The following is an 18310-nucleotide window of genomic DNA, read 5'->3' as shown; positions in this document are numbered from 1 at the left end:
CTGAATCTCTCATTATAGGCTAAACTAATCAGAGTACTATCAGTATTGTACAAGATGTATTATTAACTTCAGACTATAAGATCTGTATAAGTATTCCATACATCAGTACTAATCAGGAAACAGGGGATTAAAGACTGAAACGTCTTACTGTAAAGAGGGAAAAACTGCAGCCAACGTCACACATATCTTTCGGATATGCAGAGATCATGGTAGTGTTTTGCCGTGCACAACAATTCAGACTAGGAATCATACGTGTATCAGTTTAGCATAATGACTAGTGATTTCAGCCCATCCTCCATTCTTATCCTAGATTCACCATTGGCTGATGTACTACATAATATGCACGAACACCTACTACCAAATTCAGAGAGGAAGACAGACACAGGGAGGAGAAAGAGAATTAGTCAGGATTCATAGCAGGGGGATGGGAGTAGATCGATACCAGCCGCGGGGATTTTTGGATGTAGCTGCCGGAGTTGAAGATCGAGGATGTCGTCGCTCCAAAGATGCAAACCACACCAAGGCAGATCTGGGCAGCGCCGGTTCAATCCAGTGTTGATGGGCGAACAGGCGGGCGAGCAGGCGGATGGGCGAGCAGGCGGCGTTGGACGAGAATGTTGTGGGCGAGCAGGCGGCGCTGAAGGGCGGCAACGCAGGCCGCCGAGGTGGGTTATGGAGGGCGGCGAGGTTGATGCAATACAAAATTATGTACAGATCCGATTTATTTAGCCTGTTGTTAGTTAGCTGGAGGGAAAACTAAGCGGGAATAATTGGGGAGTTTTCGCGAAGGGAAAAAATGAATACTACTCCTACATTTTTTTCATCGACGAGGAGGGAAATTAAGCTCCAAATTTTATCCAATGCGTTCTGAAGGGAACTTTTTGCGGGAGCTCGTGCCCGTTTCCGCGAACTAGGTTAAACACTTCGAACCACCCACGTATTAAACCATGGATCAGTCGATTTGATCTTCGTCAGATCGATCCTCTTGATGTGCTCCATCACCACTGTTATCCACGCGAGAGATGACTTATATATTTCGATCAATTTTGTTAATAAGAAGGGATATATTAGAGGACAGTCGACTGAAAGTTGTTTTTGGGTCAGTCGATTTTGTTTTTGAGCCATTGATGCAAAATTAACGGTAGATCACCTTGTTCGACCTCATATCTTCCCTGTTCAACTTCTTTCCCAAACTGCCTCATGTACCACTTACGAAAATCACTCTTCAAGATATCCCCCGATATGTCGATAAATCGCGCTTACCCTTGTTCGATCGATAAGATAAATAAGATGATAAATTGGCTGATATGCCGATAAATCGTCCGCTTTAATTTGCCGATAAATCGATCGATTTACCCCTTATCATGCATCGATCGATAAGTTCCCGATAAACGATATCCCCAACATTGAAGGAAATGCCACCCTCTGTTGCCAGCGAGCCCGCACCCCCTACCCAACCTGTCAAGTTTCGGTCTCATCTTCGTTGGTAGCCACCGTTACGACCCCTTCCTGGCAGAGGTCTTGTCGGTGTCCCCAACACTCGCTACCATTCGCCATGGCACTATCGTCAACTGCCTTGGTGCTCTATTATAAATCGATATTCCTTCCCATCAAAATTGATTAACTAAAATTCAATTTTCATGCAACTTGTTCTAATGAATGTAATGCTTTTTTGCTTTAAATTTAATAAAGTTACTTGCTTGTAGTGTACTATAATATGACATAACCTTCCTTTCAGACCTTCCCTCGTACCCACGACGCCCAGCCGACGCTAGGGTTCTTCTGCCTCCTGTCGGCATCTTCGTTCGTCCATGCTCATGTGTCTACAAATTCCATCCTTTCGATCTACAGTTCTTTTCAATGATGACGGTTTTTATTCCGTTGCTCTTTTTTTATAAGACCTTAATGCGACGATTTCTCGACTGTCTAAGAATCTAGATATAATTTTTATTATTTTTGATACTCGTTGTACTTTCATGGTTGATGATGAATATATCGAAATATTTTCCGCAAAAAAAATGACATGCGCTACTCTATACATCCATGTATTTGTGGTGTGTACGTACATATGCTTATTATATACCACAGAGGACCCCGTTTTCCTTGTTATATATCCATGTACTTTGTGTTGTGTACGTCGATGCAAAAATAAAAAGAACTTGTGTTGTGTACGTAGGTAAGCTTTGTTTTCTGGACTCTTATCTCGTAGTAGATGAATATATCGATTCCTTTTTCATCTCTTACCTCGGTCCTGTGTTCCGCCGCCGCTGACCAGAGCGTTGGCCGCTGACTGCGCCGCCGCGAGGCCGTGCCGCGGCCCCTCGATTCCACTCCCAGCTTTGCATCCTCTCGATTCCATACCTCCACCGGCCACTCTAGACCACAGCCCACGACGCCTCCTCTCGGCGCTCAAATCCACACCTTCACCGGCGGCAAGATCTGCCGCCCGAGTCCACGAACGGGAGAAGGAGATGGCGGGAGCGAAGGACATCGCCGGGCGCCCAATTACCTTGGACGCTGCTTCTCCACAATCTGTGGGCAGCGCGCTGCTTCTCCACATCGTCGTCAGACCGAACTGGTTCAGGTTTGAGGGCTCGAGCTTCAGAACTCGCTGTTGTGCCTCTCCTGCAATATATTTTCGCGCTGGTTCGGTTTGCCACTCGATCGATCCATCAATCGATCGGGCTCTAATATCGGTATGTCCTCATGCTGACTTTCCATGCAGGTCATAGTGAATTATTCACGATACTCCTAAGAGCCTGACGCAGTCGCTGTTTGAGGTGAGCTGATTGATTAAAACATAGTATTGTACATACATTTTTGTTTAATATCTGCTTGTTAATTCGCATCATACAATTAAATTAGTGATTGCCATAAGATTGTAGATTGAGATATACAAAGACAGACTATCTGCTGAGTGCCATGAGATTTATTAAATTATTTGGTGTTTGAGATATACAAAGACAGATTGTAACTGGTGATTGCAATAAGATTTATTACATTAGTTGTTTTCGTTTTTGTTTAATATCTGCTTGTTAATTCGCATCATACAATGATAAGATATACAATGACATTTGCTACTTTAACACAGCTAGTCAGATGGATCTAACAAATATTAAAAAGTTACTGTGTTCTCCTAGACCAAGTGCAGACTACTTGGCTGGCATAGAAGGTTTTCTTGATTTTGCATACACTGGAAAAAGTACAGATGCCAAGATCCGTTGTCCATGCATCAAATGTGTCAATAAGTTCTTGTTGAAGCGAAACACTGTATATGATCATTTGGTGTGTAATGGAATGCTACTTGGGTACACAGTTTGGGGTTGTCATGGTGAAACTGCAGGATACATCTCCTCTGGCAAACGAAAAAGGTCAAAACAGGGAGGCATAAACTCTAATATGTGCCAACTAGTCCATGATGTTTTCGGGAACATAGATAATGGGTCTCAACTGAATGACTGCGATGAACATATGAACATTAAACGAGAGTTACATCCACAAAAAAACCCTAATGATAAGTATTATCTCCCACCTGCCTCCTTTAACCTATCTAAAGAAGGGAAGCAACAATTTTGTAAAGTCCTTCATGGTGCAAGGGGTCCGAATGGGTTTTCAGGAAACATCTCAAGATGTGCAAATGTTGTTCAAGGGAGAATCTCAGGCCTTAAAAGTCATGATTGTCATATACTAATGCAACATTTCCTGCCACTTGCTATCCGAGGTCTACTCCCAGATCATGTCATGTCTGTGTTGTTTCACTTGTGTGGGTATTTTAGAGAAGTGAGTGCAAAAGTCCTATACATCAGCGAGCTTGAGAAGTTGGAGGAGCGAATCGTAATGACATTATGTCATATGGAGATGATATTCCCGCCAGGTTTTTTCACTGTTATGGTGCATTTGGTTATGCATCTAGCAACAGAGGCAAAAGTAGGTGGCCCAGTGTGCTACCGTTCGATGTGGTTTGTGGAAAGGTATGCTAGCTTCTTATATAAATATGGGGATGCATTACATATCGTTGTAGGAAAAGATTATTCAATAATTTTCTTCTTTCTTCTCTTTGTGTTTATGTAGGTATATAGGTAAGTTGAAGTCGAATGTCCGTAACAGAGCTCATCCTGAAGGATCTATTGCCGAAGCATTTTTGGCAGATGAGTGCATGACATTTTGTTCAAGATATATTGTCGGTTTTGAGACTAAGCATAACTTGGCTTCGAGGAACGAAGATGACGAGGAGTGGGTTGGGAATCATGATATTGCACATGGATGAAGATTATTTCCTCAATCTGGCAATCCACTTGGAAGGCCTAGGAATTATGTTCTGAGCGGTGTGGCTAAAGTACACACACATAGATATGTCTTGTTCAATTGCTCCGATGTGAACTCATACCTTAGGTAATATCTTATGCTTATAAATTGTCTTAGTTACCCTTTCCCCTACTTTACCTCTATTTGTTAACTACTTTGCAGAGCTCATGCTGATGAGATAACTAATGGACGCAATTTAAACCTTGATGTTGTTGAGAGGATTCAAAACGATAAGTTTCACGAATGGTTTCAAGCTCATGTAAGTGCCATATTCTGCATATACTATACACACATCACTACATTTAGTTTTAATCATATTATAAATATTCAGATAAAGAAATTGGAGAAGGAAAATGGCGTCCATAGTATTGAAAAGGATATTAGATTGTTGGCCCGGGGACCAGTTAATGCAGCCAAAAGATATTGCGCTTTCAACTCCCGAGGCTACCATTTTAGGCCTAAACGCTTGGATAAAGAGACACAAAATAGTGGAGTCATGGTAACTGCAAAAACATCTCGTTATGATTCAGCACGCGATGCTAATGCAGTTTTACAGGAACTATGGGAGGGTAATTGATATTGTCGAGCTAAACTACTCTGAACAGTTTTCAGTGGTGTTGTTTAGATGTGAATGGGTTAATGTGTTCTCAGAAAAAGGAATGAAAAAAGACAAGTACGGTTACACACTTGTCAATTTCTCACATCAAATACACAAAGGAGAAAAGATTGAGCATGAGCCTTTTATTTTCCCTAACCAGGCGAATCAAGTGTTCTATGTGAAAGATGAATTGAATCTAGGTTGGTTTGTGGTAATGAAGTTGTCAAAGCCTAGAGATGTATATGACTTAGGTAACTTGGAATGGGAAGAGGAGACAGAAAACCAGCCATTTCATGTTTCACAGCTTGGAGAGATTTTGAAAAGAAAGAACAATGACCAACACTGGGTTAGAACAGACGTTGAGGGGACAATAGTGGATGCTACTAGTGCTTCGAGCACCGAAGAATAGTTGAGGTTAGTAGCAACAAGGTATGCACTATGTTGAGGTAATATAGTTATGCTTTCCGAATATGCTCTTGTATTTTTTGTCATAAAGATGACGTGTATATTATTTTCTCCTAGAAATGTCCTTGTATGAAAGTAATAGTATGACTGTTTGAACTTCTGATCAACCCATTCATAAATTAATGAATTATGTTAATGTTTCTAAATATGTGGCTTTGAACAGTGCACTCATATAGGTTGATCCATATTTCATTTGTAACACAACATTTGAGATATGATTTTTACCTCTAATAAAATATATTGTTCAGTCTTGATGTTCTTCAATTATGTTTTGTGCATTCTTTATTTAATTTTGGGTTGACGCTTTCATGATAGATATGAAATTTTAGCGATAAAAGTAGCAGAAAGCGTTTTTTTATTTTCTTGTTCATGTTTTTGAAGCATGCTACATGGAGGCATAGAGGGGGTGGTGGCATGTGTGCTTTGTGTTGGTACAGAACTGCTTGGTGGCTTCGTGCAGAGTAGCTAACTGTTGGAAATATGCCCTAGAGGCAATAATAAATTAGTTATTATTATATTTCTTAGTTCATGATAATCGTTTGTTATCCATGCTATAATTGTATTGATTGGAAACATAATACTTGTGTGGATACATAGACAAAACACTGTCCCTAGTAAGCCTCTAGTTGACTAGCTCGTTGATCAAAGATGGTCAAGGTTTCCTGGCCTTGGGTAAGTGTTGTCACTTGATAACGAGATCACATCATTAGGAGAATCATGTGATGGACTAGACCCAAACTAACAGATGTAGCATGTTGATCGTGTCATTTTGTTGCTACTGTTTTCTGCGTGTCAAGTATTTGTTCCTATGACTATGAGATCATATAACTCACGGACACCGGAGGAATACTTTGTGTGTATCAAACGTCGCAACGTAACTGGGTGACTATAAAGATGCTCTACAGGTATCTCCGAAGGTGTTCGTTGAGTTAATATGGATCGAGACTGGGATTTGTCACTCCGTGTGACGGAGAGGTATCTCGGGGCCCACTCGGTAATACAACATCACACACAAGCCTTGCAATCAATGTGACTTAGTGTAAGTTGCGGGATCTTGTATTACAGAACGAGTAAAGAGACTTGCCGGTAAACGAGATTGAAATAGGTATGCGGATACCGACGATCGAATCTCGGGCAAGTAACATACCGAAGGACAAAGGGAATGGCATACGGGATTATATGAATCCTTGGCACTGAGGTTCAAACGATAAGATCTTCGTAGAATATGTAGGATCCAATATGGGCATCCAGGTCCCGCTATTGGATATTGACCGAGGAGTCTCTCGGGTCATGTCTACATAGTTCTCGAACTCGCAAGGTCTGCACACTTAAGGTTCGACATTGTTTTATGCGTATTTGAGTTATATGGTTAGTTATCGAATGTTGTTCGGAGTCCCGGATGAGATCACGGACGTCACGAGGATTTTCGGAATGGTCCGAAAACGAAGATTGATATATAGGATGACCTCATTTGATTATCGGAAGGTTTTCGGAGTTACCGGGAATGTACCGGGAATGACGAATGGGTTCCGGGAGTTCACCGGGGGGGGGGAACCCACCCTGGGGAAGCCTATAGGCCTTGAGGGTGGCGCACCAGCCCTTAGTGGGCTGGTGGGACAACCCAAAAGAGCCCTATGCGCATTGGAAGAAAAATCAAAGAGAAAAAGAAAAAAAAGGAGGTGGGAAAGGGAAGAAGGACTCCACCTTCCAAACCAAGTAGATTTCGGTTTGGGAGGGGGAGACCTTCCCCCTTAGGTTCGGCCGACCCCTTGGGAGTCCTTGGACCCCAAGGCAAGGCTCCCCCCTCCTCCTCCTATATATAGTGGGGTTTTAGGGCTGATTTGAAACAACTTTGCCACGGCAGCCCGACCACATATCTCCATGGTTTTACCTCTAGATCGCGTTTCTGCGGAGCTCGGGCGGAGCCCTGCTGAGACGAGATCATCACCAACCTCCGGAGCGCCGTCACGCTGCCGGAGAACTCTTCTACCTCTCCGTCTCTCTTGTTGGATCAAGAAGGCCGAGATCATCGTCGAGCTATACGTGTGCTGAACGCGGAGGTGCCGTCCGTTCGGCACTAGATCGTGGGACTGATCGCGGAGCGGATCGAGGGACGTGAGGACGTTCCACTACATCAACTGCGTTCACTAACGCTTCTGCTGTACGGTCTACAAGGGTACGTAGATCACACATCCCCTCTCGTAGATGGACATCACCATGATAGGTCTTCGTGCGCGTAGAAATTTTTTTGTTTCCCATGCGACGTTCCCCAATAGTGGCATCATGAGCTAGGTTCATGCCTAGATGTATTCTCGAGTAGAACACAAAAGTTTTTGTGGGCGGTGATGTGCGTTTTGCTGTCCTCCTTAGTCTTTTTCTTAATTCCGCGGTATTGTTGGATCGAAGCGGCTCGGACCGACATTACTCGTACGCTTACGAGAGACTGGTTTCATCGCTACGAGTAACTCCGTTGCTTAAAGATGACTGGCGGGTGTCAGTTTCTCCAACTTTAGTTGAATTGGATTTGACCGAGGAGGTCCTTGGATGAGGTTAAATAGCAACTCATATATCTCCGTTATGGTGTTTGCGTAAGTAAGATGCGATCCTACTAGATACCCATGGTCACCACGTAAAACATGCAACAACAAAATTAGAGGACGTCTAACTTGTTTTTGCAGGATATGCTTGTGATGTGATATGGCCAACGATGTGATGTGATATATTGGATGTATGAGATGATCATGTTGTAATAGATTATATCGACTTGCACGTCGATGGTACGGCAACCGGCAGGAGCCATAGGGTTGTCTTTAAACTAACGTTTGTGCTTGCAGATGCGTTTACTATTTTGCTAGGACGTAGCTTTAGTAGTAATAGCATGAGTAGCACGACAACCCCGATGGCGACACGTTGATGGAGATCATGATGATGGAGGTCATGGTGTGACGCCGGTGACAAGAAGATCGTGCCGGTGCTTTGGTGATGGAGATCAAGAAGCACATGATGATGGCCATATCATGTCACTTACGAATTGCATGTGATGTTAATCCTTTTATGCACCTTATTTTGCTTAGAACGACGGTAGCATTATGATGTGATCTCTCACTAAAATTTCAAGATGAAATTGTGTTCTCCCCGACTTGCACCGTTGCTACAGTTCGTCGTTTTGAGACACCACGTGATGATCGGGTGTGATAGACTCAACGTTCACATACAACGGGTGCAAAAGAGTTGCGCACGCGGAACACTCGGGTTAAGCTTGACGAGCCTAGCATGTGCAGACATGGCCTCGGAACACATGAGACCGAAAGGTCGAGCATGAATCGTATAGTTGATATGATTAGCATAGAGATGCTTACCACTGAAACTATTCTCGACTCACGTGATGATTGGACTTGAGATAGTGGATTTGGATCATGTACCACTCAAATGACTAGAGAGATGTACTTTTTGAGTGGGAGTTCTTAAGTAATATGATTAATTGAACTAATTGTCATGAACATAGTCTAATGGTCTTTGCGAATTACGATGTAGCTTGCGCTATAGCTCTACCGTTTTTTATATGTTCCTGGAGAAAATTTAGTTGAAAGTTGATAGTAGCAAACTTTGTAGACTAAGTCTGTAAAACCGAGGGTTGTCCTCGTTGCTGCGTAGAAGGCTTATGTCCTTAATGCACCACTCGGTGTGCTGCACCTCAAGCGTCGTCTGTGAATGCTGTGAACATCTGACATACACGTTTCTGATGACTACACGATAGTTCAGTGCAAAATACTTAATGGCTTAGAAGCAAAGCGTCGAAAACGTTTTAAAACGTCACGGAACATAAGTGATGTTCTAAAGAGATGAAATTGTGATTTCATGCTTGTGCCCTTGTTAAGAGGTACGAGACCTCCGACAAGATTCTTTGTCCACAAAGTAAAGGAGAAAAGCTCAATCGTTGAGCGTGTGCTCAGATTGTCTGAGTACGACAATCGCTTGAATCAAGTGGGAGTTAATCTTCCAGATGAGATAGTGATGGTTCTCCAAAGTCACTGCCACCAAGCTGTGAGAGCTTCATGATGAACTATAACATATCAAGGATAGATACAATGATCCTTGAGCGATTCGCGATGTTTGACACTGCGAAAGTAGAAATCAAGAAGGAGCATCAATAGTTGATGGTTTGTAGAACCGCTAAGTTTCAAGAAAGGCAAGGGCTAGAAGGGATACTTCGTGAAACGGCAAAACAGTTGCTACACTAATGAAGAGACCCAAGATTGAACCCAAACCCGAGACTAAGTGCTTCAGTAATGAGGGGAACAGTCACTGAGGCGGAGCAACTCTAGGTACTTGGTAGATAAGAAGGCTGGCAAAAGTCGAAAGAAGTATATTTGATATACATGATGTTGATGTGTACTTTACTAGTACTCCTAGTAGCATGAGGGTATTGGATACCGGTTCGGTTGCTAAGTGATTAGTAACACGAAATGAAAGCTACGACATAAACGGAGACTAGCTAAAGGCGAGGTGACGATACGTGTTGGAAGTGTTTCCAAGGTTGATATGATCAAACGTCGCACGCTCCCTCTACCATCGGGATTGGTGTTAAACCTAAATAATTGTTATTTGGTGCTTGCGTTAAGCATGAACATGATTGGATCGTGTTTATTGCAATACGATTATTCATTTAAAGAGAATAATGGTTACTCTATTTCCTTGAATAATCACCTTCAATGGTTTACTGAATCTCGATCGTAGTGTTACACATGTTCATAATATTGGTGCCAAAAGATACGAGGTAATGATGATAGTACCACTTACTTGTGGCACTGCTGCTTGAGTCATGTTGGTATAAATTGCATGAAGAGGCTCCATGCTGATGGATCTTTATACTCACTTGTTTTTGAATCACTAGTGACATGCAAATCATACCACATGAGCAAGGCCTTGTTTTTCATTGAGATGAAACAAGATAGTAACTTGTTGGAAGTGATACATTTTGATGTATGCAGTCCAATGGGTGCTGAGGCACGCAGTGGATATCATTATGTTCTTACTTCACTGACGATTTGAGTAGATAAAGGAGTATTTACTTAATGAATCACAAGTCTGAAATATTGAAAAGTTCAATTCCGTTTCAGAGTGAAGTTCGTCGTAACAAGAGGATAAACTGTCTACGATATGATCATAGAAATGAATATCTGAGTTACGAGTTTTGGTACGCAGTTAAGACAATGTGGAAATTGTTTCACAGTTCATGCCACCTGGAACATCATAGTGTGATGATGTGTCTGAACGTCATAGCCACGCACTATTTGGTATGGTACATGCTATGATGTCTCTTGTCGAATTACCACTATTGTTTATGGGTTATGCATTAGAGACAACCGCATTCACTTTAAAATAGGGCACCGCGTGTTTCCGTTGAGATGACACAGTATAGACTGAGGTTTAGAGAAATCTAAATTGTCGTTTCTTGAAAGTTTGGGGCTTCGACACTTATGTGAAAAAGTTTCAGTCTGATAAGCTCGAACCCAAAGCGGATAAATGCATCTTCATAGGATATCCAAAACAGTTGGGTACATCTCCTATCTCAGATCCGAAATCAAAGTGTTTGTTTCTAGAAACGGATCCTTTCTCGAGGAAAGGTTTCTCTCGAAAGAATTGAGTGGGAGGGTAGTAGAACTTGATGAGGTTATTGAACCATCACTTCAACCAGTGTGTAGCAGGGCGCAGGAAATTGTTCCTGTGGCGCCTACACCAATTGAAGTGGAAGCTGATGATAGTGATCATCAAGCATCGAATCAAGTTACTACAAGCCTCGTAGGTTGACAAGGTCGCGTACTACTACAGAATGGTACGGCAACCCTGTCTTGGAGGTCATGTTGTTGAGCAACAGTGAACCTACGAGTTATGGAGAAGCAATGGTGGGCCCGGATTCCGACAAATGGCTGGAGGCCATGAAATCCGAGAGAGGGTCCATGTATGAAAACAAAGTGTAGACTTTGGAAGAGATACTTGATGGTCATAAGACTATTGAGTAAAGATGGATCTTTAAAGGGAAGACAGACGATGATGGTGATAAGTCACTATTAAGAAAAGCTCGACTTGTTGCAAAGATGTTTTCGACAAGATCAAACAGTTGACTATGATGAGACTTTCTCACTCGTAGCGATGCTAAAGGTCTGTTAGAATTATGTTAGTTGTTGATGCATTATTTATGAAATATTGCACGTAGGATGTCAAAACATTGTTTCCTCGACGGTTTCCTTGAGCAAACATTGTATGTGATACAACCAGAAGGTTTTGTCGATCTTAAAGATACTAGCAAGTATGCAAGCTCCAGTGATCCTTCAATGGACTGGTGCAAGCATATCGGAGTTGGAATATACACTTTGATGAGATGATCAAAGATTTTGGGTTTGTACAAGGTTTATGAGAAACTTGTATTTCCAAAGAAGTGAGTGGGAGCACTATAGAATTTCTGATAAGTATATGTGGTTGACATATTGTGGATCAGAAGTGATGTAGAATTTCTGTAAAGCATACAAGGTTGTTTGAAAGGAGTTTTCAAAGGAGTACCTAGATTGCGCTACTTAAACGTTAAGCATCAAAGATCTATGGAGATAGATCGAAAGCGCTTAATGGAAGTTTCAACAAGATGCATGCCTTGACAAGTTTTTGAAGGAGTTCAAAATAGATCAGCAAAGAAGGAGTTCTTGGTTGCGTTGTAAGGTGTGAATTTGAGTAAGACTCAAAATCCGACCCCGGCAGAATAAAGAGAATAGACGAAGGTCGTCTTCTATGCCTTAGCCGTAGAATCTAAAGTATGCCATGCTATGTACCGCACCTGATTTGTGCCTTGACTCAAAGTCTGTTGAGAGGTACACAGAGTGATCCATGATTGAATCACTAGCAGCGGTCAAAATTTATCCTTAGTAACTAATGGACTAAGGAATTTTTCTCGATTATGGAGGTGGTTGAAGAGTTCGTCGTAAAGGGTTACGTCGATGCAAGCTTTGACACTAATCCGAATAACTATGAGTAGTGAAACGGATTCGTATAGTAGAGTAGATATTTGGAGCATTTCCGAATAGCACGTAGTAGCAGCATCTATAAGATGACATAAAGATTTGTAAAGAACGCACGGATATGAAAGTTTCAGAACCGTTGACTAAAACCTCTCTCACGAGCAAGACGTGATCAGATCCCATAACTATATGGGTGTTGGATTCGTTGGAATCACATGATGATGTGAACTAGATTATTGACTCTAGTGCAAGTGGGAGACTGTTGGAAATATGCCATAGAGGCAATAATAAATTAGTTATTATTATATTTCTTAGTTCGTGATAATCGTTTATTATCCATGCTATAATTGTATTGATTGGAAACACAATACTTGTGTGGATACATAGACAAAACACTGTGCCTAGTAAGCCTCTAGTTGACTAGCTCGTTGATCAAAGATGGTCAAGGTTTCCTGGCCATGGGCAAGTGTTGTCACTTGATAACGGGATCACATCATTAGGAGAATCATGTGATGGACTAGACCCAAACTAATAGACGTAGCATGTTGATCGTGTCATTTTGTTGCTACTGTTTTCTGCGTGTCAAGTATTTGTTCCTATGACCATGAGATCATATAACTCACGGACACCGGAGGAATGCTTTGTGTGTATCAAACGTCGCAACGTAACTGGGTGACTATAAATATGCTCTACAGGTATCTCCGAAGGTGTTCGTTGAGTTAGTATGGATCGAGACTGGGATTTGTCACTCCGTGTGACGGAGAGGTATCTCGGGGCCCAGTCGGTAATACAACATCACACACAAGCCTTGCAAGCAATGTGACTTAGTGTAAGTTGCGGGATCTTGTATTACAGAACGAGTAAAGAGACTTGCCGGTAAACGAGATTGAAATAGGTATGCGGATACCGACGATCGAATCTCGGGCAAGTAACATACCGAAGGACAAAGGGAATGACATACGAGATTATATGAATCCTTGGCACTGAGGTTCAAACGATAAGATCTTCGTAGAATATGTAGGATCCAATATGGGCATCCAGGTTCCGCTATTGGATATTGACCGAGGAGTCTCTCGGGTCATGTCTACATAGTTCTCGAGCCCGCAGGGTCTGCACACTTAAGGTTCGACGTTGTTTTATGCGTATTTGAGTTATATGGTTGGTTACCGAATGTTGTTCGGAGTCCCGGATGAGATCACGGACGTCACGAGGGTTTCCGGAATGGTCCGGAAACGAAGATTGATATATAGGATGACCTCATTTGATTACTGGAAGGTTTTCGGAGTTACCGGGAATGTACCGGGAATGACGAATGGGTTCCGGGAGTTCACCGGGGGGGGGGGGCAACCCACCCCGGGGAAGCCCATAGGCCTTGGGGGCCGCGCACCAGCCCTTAGTGGGCTGGTGGGACAACCCAAAAGATCCCTATGCGCATTAGAAGAAAAATCAAAGAGAAAAGGGAAAAAAAGAAGGAGGTGGGAAAGGGAAGAAGGACTCCACCTTCCAAACCAAGTAGATTTCGGTTTGGGAGGGGGAGACCTTCCCCCTTAGGTTCGGCCGACCCCTTGGGAGTCCTTGGACCCCAAGGAAAGGCTCCCCCCTCCTCCTCCTATATATAGTGGGGTTTTAGGGCTGATTTGAGACAACTTTGCCACGGCAGCCCGACCACATATCTCCATGGTTTTACCTCTAGATCGCGTTTCTGCGGAGCTCGGGCGGAGCCCTGCTGAGACGAGATCATCACCAACCTCCGGAGCGCCGTCACGCTGCCGGAGAACTCTTCTACCTCTCCGTCTCTCTTGCTGGATCAAGAAGGCCGAGATCATCGTCGAGCTGTACGTGTGCTGAACGCGGAGGTGCCGTCCGTTCGGCACTAGATCGTGGGACTGATCGCGGGACGGTTCGCGGGACGGATCGAGGGACGTGAGGACGTTCCACTACATCAACCGCGTTCACTAACGCTTCTGCTGTACGGTCTACAAGGGTACGTAGATCACACATCCCCTCTCGTAGATGGACATCACCATGATAGGTCTTCGTGCGCGTAGGAAATTTTTTGTTTCCCATGCGACGTTCCCCAATAGTGGCATCATGAGCTAGGTTCATGCGTAGATGTATTCTCGAGTAGAACACAAAAGTTTTTGTGGGCGGTGATGTGCGTTTTTTTGCCCTCCTTAGTCTTTTTCTTGATTCCGCGGTATTGTTGGATCGAAGCGGCTCGGACCGACATTACTCGTACGCTTACGAGAGACTGGTTTCATCGCTACGAGTAACTCCGTTGCTCAAAGATGACTGGCGGGTGTCAGTTTCTCCAACTTTAGTTGAATCGGATTTGACCGAGGAGGTCCTTGGATGAGGTTAAATAGCAACTCATATATCTCCGTTGTGGTGTTTGCGTAAGTAAGATGCGATCCTACTAGATACCCATGGTCACCACGTAAAACATGCAACAACAAAATTAGAGGACGTCTAACTTGTTTTTGCAGGGTATGCTTGTGATGTGATATGGCCAACGATGTGATGTGATATATTGGATGTATGAGATGATCATGTTGTAATAGATTATATCGACTTGCACGTCGATGGTACGGCAACCGGCAGGAGCCATAGGGTTATCTTTAAACTAACGTTTGTGCTTGCAGATGCGTTTACTATTTTGCTAGGATGTAGCTTTAGTAGTAATAGCATGAGTAGCACGACAACCCCGATGGCGACACGCTGATGGAGATCTTGATTATGGAGGTCATGGTGTGACGCCGGTGACAAGAAGATCGTGCCGGTGCTTTGGTGATGGAGATCAAGAAGCACATGATGATGGCCATATCATGTCACATATGAATTGCATGTGATGTTAATCCTTTTATGCACCTTATTTTGCTTAGAACGACGGTAGCATTATGAGGTGATCTCTCACTAAAATTTCAAGATGAAATTGTGTTCTCCCCGACTGTGCACCGTTGCTACAGTTCGTCGTTTCGAGACACCACATGATGATCGGGTGTGATAGACTCAACGTTCACATACAACGGGTGCAAAACAGTTGCGCACGCGGAACACTCGGGTTAAGCTTGACGAGCCTAGCATGTGCAGACATGGCCTCGGAACACATGAGACCGAAAGGTCTGAGCATGAATCGTATAGTTGATATGATTAGCATAGAGATGCTTACCACTGAAACTATTCTCGACTCACGTGATGATTGGACTTGAGATAGTGGATTTGGATCATGTACCACTCAAATGACTAGAGAGATGTACTTTTTGAGTGGGAGTTCTTAAGTAATATGAATAAAGTCTCATTTACTAAGTTAAAAGTTCAAAGTTCTTCCAACGACACTCAGCTTTCTCATATTTTTTTCCTTGTTTTACCCATGATTGTGGATTAAGGTAGTCCAACTAATAAAAAAAGTCACAGATATAACATGTCAACGTACAATATATTTTATCAAAAACACTTCCTAATTACAAGACATCAACATACTTTTATGCTTTATAAGAGAATAAACGGATCAATAAAATCGTCAAAGCATATTAATATTAATTAAGTCCAGAATTACTTAAAAGAAGCTAGCACACCTTTTAATTTTAGCAAATTTTGAAAGCACAAAACATTATTTTTTAGAATATCCAAAAGAGTTGCACGTCTTTTATATTAAGATGAGAATGTTTTTTTACGAGATTACAAACACATTATCTCTCTCTCCCTCCCTCCCTCTCTCTTATCTAGTCTTAGAAAAAGGGTCGTATGTATGCACATACATGAAAATAATCTCATTTTAGTAGAATTACATACATGAAAAAAACATTTTTTTATTTAAGTCGTGCCTTCTATGGGATTTCGTATCTAGGCTACGCTAATGTTTTTATCCTAATATATTCGGTCCTTAAGCAAACACATGTCCCGTAAACTTTTGTGTAGCTAGCATGTGAATGACGCAAGCCCGTAACTATTAACCCAGAGGTCGTGTGCTATGATGGAATCGACCTGAGAATTGATCGCATGTATCTTGCAACAATTATTTTCATGACAACAAAGAAAAACTATATTCAATGTTTACTACGTTGGTAACATTTACCTAGGTAGCTCACATGTGTTACAAACTTGTAACACAACATCACATCTCATATATGTGTTACATTTTTGTAACACTCTCTCGACCGACATTAATAATGTGTTACAACATCGTAACACATTCGACGCATGAGGAATATGTGTTACAAATTTGTAACACTTCCCATAGAATGTGTTACAACTTAGTTGTGGACACAAATGTTGTGTTACAGCGCTTTTACGCAGTAACATATTTTCTCTTGTGTTACTGGGATGTGTTACCAAAGCTAATTCCTGTAGTAGTGCGTTGACTAAAACCTCTCTCACGAGCAAGACGTGATCATATTTATTTGACTAAAGGGTTACGTCACGGAAATATGCCCTAGAGGCAATACTAAATTAGTTATTATAATATTTCTTTGTTCATGATAATCGTTCATTATCCATGCTATAATTGTATTGATTGGAAACACAGTGCATGTGTGGATACATAGACAAAACACTGTCCCTAGTAAGCCTCTAGTTGACGAGCTCATTGATCAAAGATGGTCAAGGTTTCCTGACCATAGGCAAGTGTTGTCACCTGATAACGGGATCACATCATTAGGAGAATCATGTGATGGACTAGACCCAAACTAATAGACGTAGCATGTTGATCGTGTCATTTTGTTGCTACTATTTTCTGCGTGTCAAGTATTTGTTCCTATGACCATGAGATCATATAACTCACGGACACCGGAGGAATGCTTTGTGTGTATCAAACGTCGCAACGTAACTGGGTGACTATAAAGATGCTCTACAGGTATCTCCGAAGGTGTTTGTTGAGTTAGTATGGATCGAGACTGGGATTTGTCACTCCGTGTGACGGAGAGGTATCTCGGGGCCCACTCGGTAATACAACATCACACACAAGCCTTGCAAGCAATATGACTTAGTGTAAGTTACGGGATCTTGTATTACGGAACGAGTAAAGAGACTTGCCGGTAAACGAGATTGAAATAGGTATGCGGATACTGACGATCGAATCTCGGGCAAGTAACATACCGAAGGACAAAGGGAATGACATACGGGATTATATGAATCCTTGGCACTGAGGTTCAAACGATAAGATCTTCATAGAATATGTAGGATCCAATATGGGCATCCAGGTCCCGCTATTGGATATTGACCGAGGAGTCACTCGGGTCATGTCCACATAGTTCTCGAGCCCGCAGGGTCTGCACACTTATGGTTCGACGTTGTTTTATGCGTATTTGAGTTATATGGTTGGTTACCGAATGTTGTTAGGAGTCCCGGATGAGATCATGGACGTCACGAGTGTTTCCGGAATGGTCCGGAAACGAAGATTGATATATAGGATGACCTCATTTGGTTACCAGAAGGTTTTCGTGCATTACCGGAAAAGTTTCGGGCTCATCGGTAGTGTACTGGGAGTGCCGGGAGGGGTGCCGGGGACCATCAGGAGGGGTGTCACGCCCCAAGGGGTCTCATGGGCTATGGGAAGGGATAAACCAGCCCCTAGTGGGCTGGAATAAGTTCCCACTAAGGCCCATAAGGTTTGAGAAGGAAAAAACACAAGGTGGAAAGAGTTTCCAAGTGGGAAGGTGGAATCCTACTCCAAGTAGGATTGGAGTAGGACTCCTCCACCTCCAATTTCGGCCAAACCTTTAGGTTTTGACGCTTCCTCCTCCCCTCCCTCCCTCCTATATATAGTGGGGATTTAGGGCTGATTTGAGAAAACTTTTGCCACGGCAGCCCGACCACACACCTCCACGGTTTTACCTCTAGATCGCGTTTCTGCGGAGCTTGGGCGGAGCCCTGCTGAGATTAGATCACCACCAACCTCCGGAGCGCCGTCACGCTGCCGGAGAACTCATCTACC

The 18310-nt window shown here is 42.8% G+C and overlaps 1 protein-coding gene across 6 annotated transcripts; it reads left to right on the top strand.

The window, feature by feature from the left end:
* Nucleotides 1-2194: 2194 nt before the first annotated feature.
* LOC123443729 lies at nt 2195-5619 on the top strand. 6 transcript variants are annotated; one of them, XM_045120240.1, is made up of 6 exons: nt 2195-2584; nt 2726-2780; nt 3096-3971; nt 4072-4392; nt 4468-4564; nt 4637-5619. In XM_045120240.1, the coding sequence occupies exons 3-4, from the start codon at nt 3100-3102 to the stop codon at nt 4265-4267; spliced, it is 1068 nt and encodes a 355-aa protein (XP_044976175.1). In that variant the 5' UTR covers nt 2195-2584; nt 2726-2780; nt 3096-3099; the 3' UTR covers nt 4268-4392; nt 4468-4564; nt 4637-5619. The 6 variants fall into 6 exon arrangements, with proteins under 6 accessions (XP_044976175.1, XP_044976172.1, XP_044976177.1 ...); XM_045120237.1 differs by having other exon boundaries at nt 3092-3971; XM_045120242.1 differs by having other exon boundaries at nt 2726-3971; nt 5064-5619.
* Nucleotides 5620-18310: the final 12691 nt, after the last annotated feature.

Source organism: Hordeum vulgare, chromosome 3H (assembly GCF_904849725.1).
Source record: "Hordeum vulgare subsp. vulgare chromosome 3H, MorexV3_pseudomolecules_assembly, whole genome shotgun sequence".
NCBI lineage: Eukaryota > Viridiplantae > Streptophyta > Magnoliopsida > Poales > Poaceae > Hordeum > Hordeum vulgare.
This window is presented reverse-complemented; position numbering and strand designations above follow the sequence as displayed.